General features: G+C 45.0%; 1 protein-coding gene across 5 annotated transcripts in view; it reads left to right on the plus strand.

Moving 5' to 3' along the window:
- The window catches only part of LOC117438021 (core-binding factor subunit beta-like), a 73,550-nt gene extending 62,377 nt beyond the window's left edge, over window positions 1–11,173 (plus strand). For 3 of the 5 annotated variants that reach the window (XM_034073376.1, XM_034073377.1, XM_034073375.1), the window contains exon 6: window positions 10,703–11,173. In XM_034073376.1, the coding sequence (XP_033929267.1) occupies window positions 10,703–10,725 (23 nt within the window). In that variant the 3' untranslated portion in view covers window positions 10,726–11,173. The remainder of the gene's footprint in view (window positions 1–10,702) is intronic. The other 2 variants (XM_034073374.1, XM_034073379.1) reach the window with 1 other exon arrangement.
- The last annotated feature ends 660 nt before the right edge of the window (window positions 11,174–11,833 follow it).

Consider the following 11,833-nt stretch of genomic DNA (forward strand, 5'->3'; position numbering starts at 1 on the left):
TTGAAACATGCCTGCTGCTTTTGCTGGGAAGCAGCACGTTGCCACAAATACTACATGTGCTCTACCCACAGCCATACCCCCTTGAGAACACCCTATTTCATCTGATTTCAAAAGTTAAGCAGGGTTGGGCTCACGTCTTGTCTAGGATTAAATGATGATATGTGAGGACCATCAAGAAATTTTCCCTGAGGCTGGACAGTCATGAGTGGCAGGATGTGTGGGATTGTATGGGCAAGCACATAGGCCAATGGGCCCCTCCAGTGCTTGGGAAGTTGGCCCCTGAACAACTGGAAAATTTAGAAAAACAAGTAAAACACTTAAATAAGGTGTGCTCTTGTCCTGGCAATACCAGAGAGGGACAAATCATGGCAACATGCTGGGGCTTGATCTACACCTATAGAACCCTGCTCAACACTATTCACCACCTTTAAGAGGAAAAAGATGACTCTGGATCTGATGGCAAAGCAACAGACAATGCAGCTGCTCAACCCCCAAGCACGGCAGCCACTCCAAACCCACTGAAAGACACTACAGCCATTCCAACCACAGTGACAGACTGCAGCTTAACCAAAGGACAAATCTGTGCCAATATCAATTGCACTATGAGCAAGGGTAAAAGAAAAATTACAGCCACAAAGATCATAGAATCATAGAATAGTTAGGGCTGGAAAGGACCTCAAGATCATCTAGTTCCAACCCCCCTGCCATGGGCAGGGACACCTCACACAAAACCGTGTCACCCAAGGCTTCATCCAACCTGGTCTTGAACACTGCCAGGGATGGAGTATTCAGTACCTCCCTGGGCAACCCATTCCAGTACCTCACCACCCAAACAGTAAAGAATTTCTTCCTTATATCCAGTCTAAACCTCTGCTGTTTAAGTTTGAACCCGTTACCACTTGTCCTATCACTATAGTCCCTAAAGAATAGTCCCTCCCCAGCATCCCTGTAGGCCCCCTTCAGATACTGGAAGGCTGCTATGAGGTCTCCATGCAGCCTTTCCTTCTCCAGGCTGAACAGCCCCAACTGTCTCAGCCTGTCTTCATATGGGAGGTGCTTCAGTCCCCTGATCATCCTCGTGGCCCTCTTCTGGACTTTTTCTAACAGTACCATGTCCTTTTTATGTTGAGGACACCAGAAGTGCACACAATACTCCAAGTGAGGTCTCACAAGAGTAGAGTAGAGGGGCAGGATCACCTCCTTTGTCCTGCGGGTCGCTCTCCTTTTGATGCAGCCCGGGATACGGTTGGCTTTCAGGGCTGTAAGCACACACTGCTGGCTCATGGTCATTTTCTCCTTGACTAACACCCCCAAGTCCTTCTCCGCAGAACTACCATGAATTTCCTTTTTGCCGAACCTGTAGCTGTGCCTGGGATTGCTCCGACCCAGGTGTAGGACCTTTCACTAGTCATGGTTAAACTTCATGAGGTTGGCATCAGCCTACCTCACAAGCATGTCAAGGTCCCTCTGAATGGCATTCCTTCCCTCTAGCGTATCAACAGAACCACACAGCTTGGTGTCATCGGCAAACTTGCTGAGGGCACACTCAATTCCATTGTCCATGTCAGTGACAAAGATATTAAACAAGACCGGTTCCAACACTGATCCCTGAGGGACACTACTCGTTACTGTTCTCCAGCCAGACATTGAACTGTTGACCACAGCTCTTTGAGTGTGACCATCCAGCCAGTTCTTTATCCACCGAGTGGTCCACCTATCAAATTGATGACACTCCAATTTAGAGACAAGGATGTCATGTGGGACAGTGTCAAACGCTTTGCACAAGTCCAGGTAGATGACGTCAACTGCTTCACCCCTGTCCATCACTTTTGTAGCCCCGTCATAGAAGGCCACCAAATTGGTCAGGCAGGATTTTCCCCTAGTAAAGCCATGCTGGCTGTCACCAAGCACCTTGTTGCTTTTCATGTGCCTGAGCATGCCTTCCAAGAGAATCTGCTCCCAGATTTTGCCAGGCACAGAGGTGAGACTGACTGGTCTGTAATTCCCCAGGTCATCCATTTTCCCCTTCTAGAAAATGGGGGTTATATTTCCCTTTTTCCAGTCATTGGGAACTTCACCTGTCTGCCATAATTTTTGAAATATGATGGCCAGTGGCTTTGCAACTTCATTCGCCAGCTCCTTCAGGACCCGTGGATGGATTTCATCAGGGCCCATGGACTTGTGTACATTCAGGTTCTTAAGATGGTCTTGAACCAGATCCTCTCGTACAGTGGGCCCAAGGTCTAGATTTTCACAGTCCCTGCGTCCGCCTTCCAAGACTTGGATGGTGCAGCCAGAGCCTTTGCCAGTGAAGACCGAGGCAAAGAAGACATTCAGAACCTCAGCCTTCTCCAAATCCAGGGTAGCCAGCTCTCCCGAAAGCTTCCGGAGGGAGCCTACATTGTCCTTAGTCTGTTTTTTAGCTGCTACATACCTATAAAATCCCTTCGTATTATCTTTCACATCCCTTGCCAAGTTTAGCTCTAATTGGGCCTTAGCTTTCCTAACTTGGTCCCTAACTATCCGGACAGCATCCCTGTATTCATCCCAGGCCACCTGTCCTTGCTTCCACCTTTTATAAGCCTCTTTTTTCCTGTGAATTTTTCTCAGCAGCTCCTTATCCATCCAAGAAGGTCTCCTGGCCCTCCTGCTGCACTTCCTTCTAGTCGGGATGTAACACTCCTGAGCTTGTAGCAGGTGATCCTTGAGTATTAACCAAGAGTCTTGTGCCCTCCTGCCCTCTAGGGCTATATCCCATGGAACCTTGCTAAGCAGGTTCCTGAAGAGCCCCAAGTCTGCTCTCTCGTAGTCCAGGGCAGTGAGCTTGCTGCATGCTCTTCTCACTGTCTTGAGGACCTCAAATTCAACCATCTCGTGATCACTGCATCCAGGACTTCCCTGAAGAGTCACATTTCCAACGAGCCCTTCCCTGTTGGTGAGCACGAGCTCAAGCACGGCCCCTCTCCTCGTCAGCTCCTCTGTTGCTTGCAGAAGGAAGTTGTCTTCCACACAATCGAGAAACCTCCTGGATTGCTTGTGCCGGGCCATACCATAGCCCCAACAGATGTCAGGGTGGTTGAAGTCCCCCATGAGAACAAGGGCCTGCGAGTGTCAGGTTTTTCCTATTTGTCTGTAGAGTTCTTCATCAACAGGTTCCTCTTGATCAGGCAGTCTGTAACATATCCCCACAGTAATGTGTCCCATCACCGATTTTTCCTTAACCCTGATCCACAAACTTTCTGTTAACTGATCACTTGTCCCCAGAGAGGGTTCCTTAGTCTCCAGCCTATCCCTAACATAAAGGGCAACTCCCTCTCCCCACTACCAGGCCTGTCTTTTCTAAAAAGCCTGTAACCTTCCATTCCAACACTGCAGTCAAAGGAGCCATCCCACCATGTTTCTGTGATTCCTATTATATTATAGTCCCGTAGATGTGCCCACATCTCTAATTCCTCTTGTTTATTCCCCATGCTACGGGCATTTGTATAGAGGCATCTGATCCGAGCTCCAGATGAAGCCGGCTCGGTGGCTGGAGCGGCTAGAATATTACTACATTGCTCAGAGTATTTATTATAGGTGCTGGCAACTGACTGGGTGTGCTGGGATGGAATGATGCTCCCCTCCCCCAACACAACTAGTTTAAAGCATCCTTGATAAGTCTGGCAAGGCTCCCAGCAAAACCACTCTTCCCTTTCTTTATCAGTGCAGCTCCACCACACCCCAGTAGGCCTGGCCTACAAATTCGGGCCCCATGTCCAAGACACCCAAACCCTTGTCCTTGACACCACCCTTTTAACCATTTATTAACCTGTCCAATCCTCCTTGCCTTTGGAAGGTCCTCCCCTGTGTCTTGGAGAATTGTCGAAAAGACTATCTGAGCTCCAGAACCCCTGACCACCTCTCCCAGAGCTCTGTAGTCCTTCTTTATACTCCTCAGGCTACTACTATCTATATCCCTAGCACCCACATGTATCACTAGAAGTGGGTAATAGTCCGTGGGACTTACTAGAGCAGGCAGCCTGTCCACAACATCCCTGATCCGTGCCCCAGGTAGGCAACACACCTCCCTTGCAAACGGGTCAGGCCGACAGATGAGCGCTTCTGTCCCTTTCAAGGCAGAGTCCCATCAACCCATGCATTGAAGAAAGATGAAGACCCAATGCATGTACTAGAGGGGATGGCAAATGACAGTTATTAATACAGGAATCGGAGGAAGAGTTAATTTATGGATCCTGGACCTCGACCTAGTTGTGGAATATGCGAAAAGATTACATCCATCTTCCAGGGGAGCATATGTTCGCCTGGTTTCTCTGATTCTGGGACAATGGGACCGATATTCACAAACTAGAAAGTATGGAAGCCAAGCAGCTCGGATCACTTGCTGGGGAAGGAGGAATTGACTAAGTGCTTGCACAAGAAACGAGCCCTTAGCCTTTGGAGGCGCGGCTCCTGGCAGCAGAGTGCGTGCCACGAGTTACTTTTACTTGGAGGGGCATCCAGTACACTTGGAATCATAGAATTATACAATCATAGAATAGTTGGGGTTGGAAAGGACATTAAGATCATCTACTTCCAACACCCCTGCCATGGGCAGGGACACCTCACACTAAACCGTGTCACCCAACGCTTAATCCAACCTGGCCTTGACCACCAGGGATGGAGCATTCACAACTTCCCTGGGCAACTGTCATGGGTTCAGCAGTAGCTCATGCTCTGCCAGGCAGGAGGGAGAGATAGGGCGCCTGGTCTGGGCTAGTCGGGGAGGTATTCCATACCACAGCACGTCCTGCTCGGGGAGGCAACTGGAAGCTGGCTAGGAGGGGAGGGGGGAAGCTCTCTCTCTCCTTCCGGGGCTGGCCTCGTGGCGGCGGGTGGTATTGTATTCTCTCTCCCTGTTTGTCTCCTCTAACATTGATTTGTTATTGGTACCGGTAGTTATTTCTGTTATACCTTGATTGCTGGACTGATTTTACCTCAATCCGTGGGAGTTGTATTCCTCCGGCTCTCCTTCCCATCCCTCCGGGAGTGGGAAGGTGAGGGGGGGAGGGGAAACAAAGGGGGAACTGTGCAGATTTAGTTTAAACCACGACAGCAACCCATTCCAGTGCCTCACCACCATAACAGTAAAGAATTTCCTCCTTATATCCAATCTAAATTTCCTTTGTTTAAGTTTTGACCTGTTGCCCCTTGTCCTATCACTACAGTCTCTAATGAAGTGTCCTTCACCAGCATCCTTATAGGCCCCCTTCAGATACTGGAAGGATGCTATGAGGTCTCCACGCAGCCTTCTCCTGGCTGAATGGCCCCATCTTTCTCAGCCTATCTTCATATGGGAGGTGCTCCAGCACCCTGATCATCCTCGTGGCCCTCCTCTGGACTTGTTCTAACAGTTCCATGTCCTTTTCATGTTGAGGACACCAGAACTGTACCCAGTACTCCAAGTGAGGTCTCACGAGAGTAGAGTGGAGGGGCAGGATTGCTTCCTTTGACCTGCTGGTCAAGTCCTTTTGATATGGTTGGCTTTCTGGGCTGTGAGCACATACTGCCGCCTCACGTTTATTTTCTCATCAACCAATACCCCCAAGTCCTTCTCTTCAGGACTGCTCGGAATCTCTTCTCTGCCCAAGCTAAATCGACTGCCCCAGGGTTAGGAACACAGCCCTACCATCTGCCATGGACTGATCCAGACTACACTGGAACAAGGGCCAGCTCCTGAACACCTACAGTACACTAAGGACATTATCATGTGGAACGATATAGCAGAAGAAGTTTTTGAGAAAGGGAGGAAAATAATCCAAATGCTTCTGGAGACTGGTTTGGCCATAAACCACAGTAAGATCAAGGGACCTTCACCGGAGATTCAATTTTGGGGAATAAATTGGCAAGATGGATGTCACTAAATCTCCAGAGATGTGACCAACGAGATAACAGCAATGTCTCCACCAACTAATAATAAAGTCAGACAAGCCTTCTTAGGTGTTTTGGGGTTCTGGAGAATGCACATCCCAAATTACACTCTGATTGTAACTAGTGTCTGTCACATGACCCTGAAGAAGAATTATTTCAAATGGGGCCCTGAGCAACAACAAGCCTTTGAACAAACTGAACGAGAGATAGTTCATGCAGTAGCCTTTGGACCAGTCCGGACTGGGCAGCATGTGAAAAATGGCCTTTATGCTGCAGTTGGGGGAGAATGGTCCTACCTGGAGCCTCTAACAGAAAGTTCCAGGAGAGACTTGAGGTCGACCCCTAGGCTTTTGGAGTCTGGGATACAGAGGATCTGAGGCCAGGTATACTCTAACTGAAAAAGAGATACTGGCAACCTACAAAGGGGTTTGAGCTGCTTCAGAAGTGATTGCACTGAAGCAGAGCTCCTCCTGGCACCCAGGTTGCCCGTGCTGGGCTGAATGTTCAGAGGCAGGGTCTCCTCCACACAGCATGCAACTGATATTACTTGGAGTAAATGGGCTGTACTAATTACACAACAAGCTAGAATAGGAAATCCCAGTCGTCCAGGAGTTCTAGAAGTCATCATGGACTGGCCAGAGGGCAAAGATTTTGGAATGTCACCAGAGGAGGAGGTGATGCATGCTGAAGAAGCCCCACCATATAATAAACTGTCAGAAAGTGAAAAGCAGTATGCCTTGTTTACTGATGAGTCTTGCCATATTGTGGGAAAGCATCGGAGATGGAAGGCAGCTGTATGGAGTCCTCAACGAAAAGTTGCTGAAACTGCTGAAGGAGAGGGTGAATCGAGTCAGTTTGCTGAGGTGAAAGCCATCCAGCTGGCCCAGGACACTGCTGAATGAGAAAAGTGGCCAGTACTTTATGTTTATACTGACTTATGGATGGTGGCAAATGCCCTGTGGGGGTGATTGCAGCAATGGAAGCAGAGCAACTGGCAATGCAGAAGTAAACCCATCTGGGCTATTGCACTGTGGGAAGATACTGCTGCCCAGGTACAGAACTTGCTGGTGAAGGTACGCCATGTAGATGCTGATGTTCTGAACAGTCGGGCCACTCAGGAATATTGGAACAGCCAACAAGGTGGATCAAGCTGCTAAGATTGAATTAGCTCAGATGATTTTAGGTTGGCAACATAAGGGTGAATTTTCTTTAGTCTCGTGTGCCCATGACACCTCAGGCCATCAAGGCAGAGATGCAACATATAGATGGGCTTGTGATAGAGGGATAGACCTAATAATGGACACTGATGCCCAGGTTATTTACGACTATGAAACGTGCTGCAGTTAAGCAAAGCAAGTGGTTAAAGCCTCTTTGGTATGGAGGTTGATGGCTGAAATACAAATATGGGTAGGCCTGGCACCTTGAATATATCACACTCCCACCGACCTGTCAAGGAAGGTGCCATGTGCTTACCATGGTGGAAGCAACCTCCCGATGGCTGGAAACATACTATGTGCCTCGTGCTGCTGCCTGAAACACTATCCTGGGCCTTGAGAAACAGATTTTGTGGCGGTATGGCACCCCAGAGAGAATTGAGACAAACAATTTGCCTCATGTCCAGAACAACCTTATAGACACTTGGGCCGAAGAGCATGGCATTGAGTGGGTATATCACGTTCCCTACCATGAACCAGCTTCTGGGAAAATCGAATGGTACAATGGGCTGATGAAAACTACACTGAGTGGATTAAGTGGTGGGACTCTCAAACATTGGGGTACCCAATGAAAGCCACCTGGTTGGTCAACAGTAGGGAATCTGCCAGCAGTGCTGGCCCAGCCCAGTCAGAACTTTTACATACTGTAGAGGGGGGTAAAGTTCCTGTAGTGCACAGAAAGAATTTGTTGGGGAAGACAGTCTGGGTTATTCCTGCTTCAGGTAAAGGCAAACCCACTTGTGGGATTGCTTTTGCTCAGGGACCCAGATATACTTGATGGGTAATGCAGGAAGATGGGAAGTCCAATGTGTACTTCAAGGGGCTTTAGTTTTGGGGTAAAATGCTTAATGAACTTAATTATATGCTGTTGCTTCCTATGTAACACTTGTGTAGCCCATCATCTAGATGTCCATTTTGACCGCTTTGGCCTTTGAAAACAAAGTTTGTGCTGTCATGATCACCAGTAGCGAATGAAGTAATGGGAAATGCCAACAGCAGCAGAACTGTCCTCAGGTCACCATCGTCTGACCCTGAATTCCTTTTGATCATCTCTCCAAGAAAGAATCAACTCTGAAACCAGAAGAGATAAGCAGTGACCAGATGAGTTCAGCTGTGTTGTCAGCAGACAATAATCCAACACTACATACTGTGTCTCCTGCCCTGAAAGTCTGTTACAAGTGATGGAGCCTGACTACATGGACTGAATGGATTCAGCAACTTTATAGGGATTGGTCCATGGAGTAAGGAATGATACTGCTCTCTTTGTGTGTGTGTGTATATGAGACTAAAAGGAATGGTATATTGAAAAATAGGTGATTTGAGCTTTATGTGGATGGTATGGAATAAGGGGTGGATACTTTCTTGGGTTCAGCTGTAGCAGCTATTTTTCTCCTTCCTTGTAGCTGGTGCAGTGCTATGTTTTCAGCTTTAGTCTGAGAACAATGCTGATAACACTCTAATGTTCTTAGTTGTTGCTAAGTAATGTTTACTCTCTTCAGTCTCATGCTCTGCCAAGGAGGAGGGGCATGGGAAGCTGGGACAGGATGCCTGACCTAAACTAGCCAAAGGGGTGTTCCATAACCCAGCATGTCATGGCCAGTATAGAAACTGGGGGGAGTTACCCAGAAGGCCCAGATCCCTGCTCAGGTCAGGCTGGGTATTGGTCAGTGGGTGGTAAGCAATTGTATTGTGTATCACTTGTGTTTTATTGTTTTCCTTTTCCCCTTTTATATTCTCTCCCCTTGTTATTTCCCTTATCATTATTATTATCTTTGATGGTAGCAGTTGTAGTTTTATTTTATACCTTAGTTACTGGACTATTTTTATCTCAACCCATGCATTTTATATTCTTTTGTTTCTCCTCCCCATGCTTTTTCGGATCCAGGGAGAGTGAATGAGTGGCTGTGGGGTTTTGAGTTACTAGATGTGTTTAAAGTATGACAACCAGCAGTAGTAATGTCAATTGTCCTGTTCAGTGTGGTCCTGTTAAGATTTCTCCTGCATGTAGGAAAAGCAGATTGTTTCTTTTTGTTGGAATATTTTGTAGATAGAACAGAGCAAAATTTTCTTGCCCCTGTATACTTAAAATGCAACAGAAGTACTGGATGCATAAATGTAGTAGGTAGCAATTGCGATATTTAAAATAGCAAGGGTGCTTCCAAAACAAGAATGGCAGTACAACCACTAAAGAAAGGCAGGAGGGAATTGTCTTCTCTGGGAACATGCAGATTACTAGAGGGATTTATTGAATAATCTCTGTGTACATCAGAATGGGATCTTTGCACATGAAAGGAAAATGTCACTTTAAATCAGTATTTAAATGGGAGAAGGTAGTAACAGTTCTCTGGGTTAAGCTGACCAGTTGTGCTGGGAGTGTAACATGAGGCAGATGCAAATGGTAGATAAGGAATAAGTGAACAAAGAAATAAAAGTTTAAATTGGAGAAGGTGTTGGTGGCAGTATGTGCCAGAGGGTTGTCTGTTCCTGCTTCTTTCAACAAAATTACAAGCTTTTCAAAGTAGGGAGGTGGTCACTTGATTTGCATTTTTCCAGAGAGTGTTTGGTTTTTTTGTTTGTTTTTGGGTTTTTTTTGCAGCTGGTGAAACTAATGGAGCTACATGGAATAATGTTTGTGTAATAAAAGTATCAGCACTGAAATATCTTAAAAACCAGCTAGCATATATTAGATGTTCCCAGAATTGAAGTATTGTTTTAAAATTCCAGTATATGTGTTTTAAAGTATTTACCTTCAGCATTTGTGTCTGCTACTTGAGAGCAGCCTGCATGTGTACAGGTAGGGAAAGCAGATGACTGATATTATTATGACTGACCGTCCTTAACTTCCTCTTTAAAATATCAACTCAAACTGTTTAACAGAATCACTTATTTAAAGGAGAGCTTACATTACTTTTTTTTTTAACACAGGGCTGTAATAAGTGCTAGAGTTCCTCAGTTTTGTATTATTGCTAACTTTACAGGTGCACCAGTATGCTATGGTAAAACCACAAGTGTTAAAATGTGTGTCAGTCTACAGTTTACACTGTGCTCGTGTGTTATGTATATCATGTTATCTATATTGATATGTATATCATGTTTATTCCAGACAAACCTAAAGTACATGTTTCTCACACAAAAATGCTGAGGGGAGATCTATTGGGCAGTGTTGTAACATACTCTGTCATCTAGCCTTTATCCCCACAACTCTTGATCCTGAAAATGTTTACAAAAAAGGTTAACAAGGAATTTTACAGGAAAGAAAATGTGGTTTGGAAGAAGAGACACAAAATTATTGCCTAACCATTCTGGAAGTCTCTTGCTGATGGCTGAAGTGATGTGTAGAAGTGTTTCAGTCTGGTTACAGGAGAGCCTTTGAGGCAGTCTGAGTGTGCATGTTTGTGTGCACACTCACTCCCCAGAGCGCCAGCCTTGCCTGCTCCCAGGCCAGATTGGTTACTGCTTGAAATGTAAAGTTTCTGCCTTAGAATTGTTTATGGTCTTGGTCATGTTAGTATGCTAAAGAAATTAATTGATAATTTCTAAATTCTTTCTTTTTGATCCTAAATATGTCTGTCTTAATGCAGGCAAGAAGACATCAAGACCTTAATCCTGGATCTAGCATAGAAAGTGGCAATGATCTCAAACTACGTTAATCAACAGTGGCAGGTGTACCATGGGTCTGCACCCATGCATTACTTCTACTTGACAAAGGATTTAATAAAAGACCAGAAACTGTGGTAACTGGGTATAGTATGGTCTCTTTCCTGACCTGCAGCAGTCAGAATCACCATGAACTGTCATAGTTTGCACTATGTTTGTGTTACAATACCTTCATTTCCCATTTTAAGCATGTAGCCAGTGGTAATTGGTTTTTTTTTCTATACAGACTTACTTTTGTTGGTACTATTTTAGTGAAATAGAAAATTATACAGCTATAAAACCATTTCTCTCAAACCTAATAATTATCACTTAAATAGGTCAAGATATTACAAATTTAAAGCTTTTTTCTGTTTTGGTTTTTGGTTGGTTGTGTGTTTTGGCTTGGTGGGTTTTTTTTGGGGGGGGGTGTGGTTTTGTTTTTGGTGGTTTTTTTTTTTTCTTTGGGTGTTTTTTTTGTGGGTTTTTTGTTTGGTCGGGTTTTTTTCTTAATCTGCTTTTGGAATTTTGTACTTATTGTGCTCCTGCTTTTAGATATACATTCTTATCTTCCTTTTACTACTTTTTCTAAATTTGCAACACTTTAAAACTGCTGACATTTTGCATTATTTCCAAGCTAAACCCAGTGAATCAGAGCTGTTGGAATCCCTTCTCAAACTTTGTGGGTTTTTAAATGTTATTTGTAGTATTCTTTTAACTGCTAACAATCCATTGGTTCCACTTTTTAAAGGATAAAATCTTAAAATGTAATTTTAATGCATTAATAATGCATTCTGCCCCAGTACCTGTGTCATATTTTAATTACAATACCAAGCAAGTTTGGGTGGTGGTTGTACCCCTGTATATAGTACTTTACTGAAACTCATAGGAAGTTGCAGGCTGGCTTCTGTTTTATTCAGGGATTTTTTTTTTAACTAGTTCTTCAAAGGGATACTGCAACTCTACAATCGGATTCAACTGGGAACAAAAGCTGATATGTATTAAGTCATGCTTAAGATAGCTGCTTTAAGTATATTTTATAACTTAAGCTTTTTATAAAGTGCTGAATGGTAAAAAGT

The sequence above is a fragment of the Melopsittacus undulatus genome, chromosome W (genome assembly GCF_012275295.1).
Source record: "Melopsittacus undulatus isolate bMelUnd1 chromosome W, bMelUnd1.mat.Z, whole genome shotgun sequence".
NCBI lineage: Eukaryota > Metazoa > Chordata > Aves > Psittaciformes > Psittaculidae > Melopsittacus > Melopsittacus undulatus.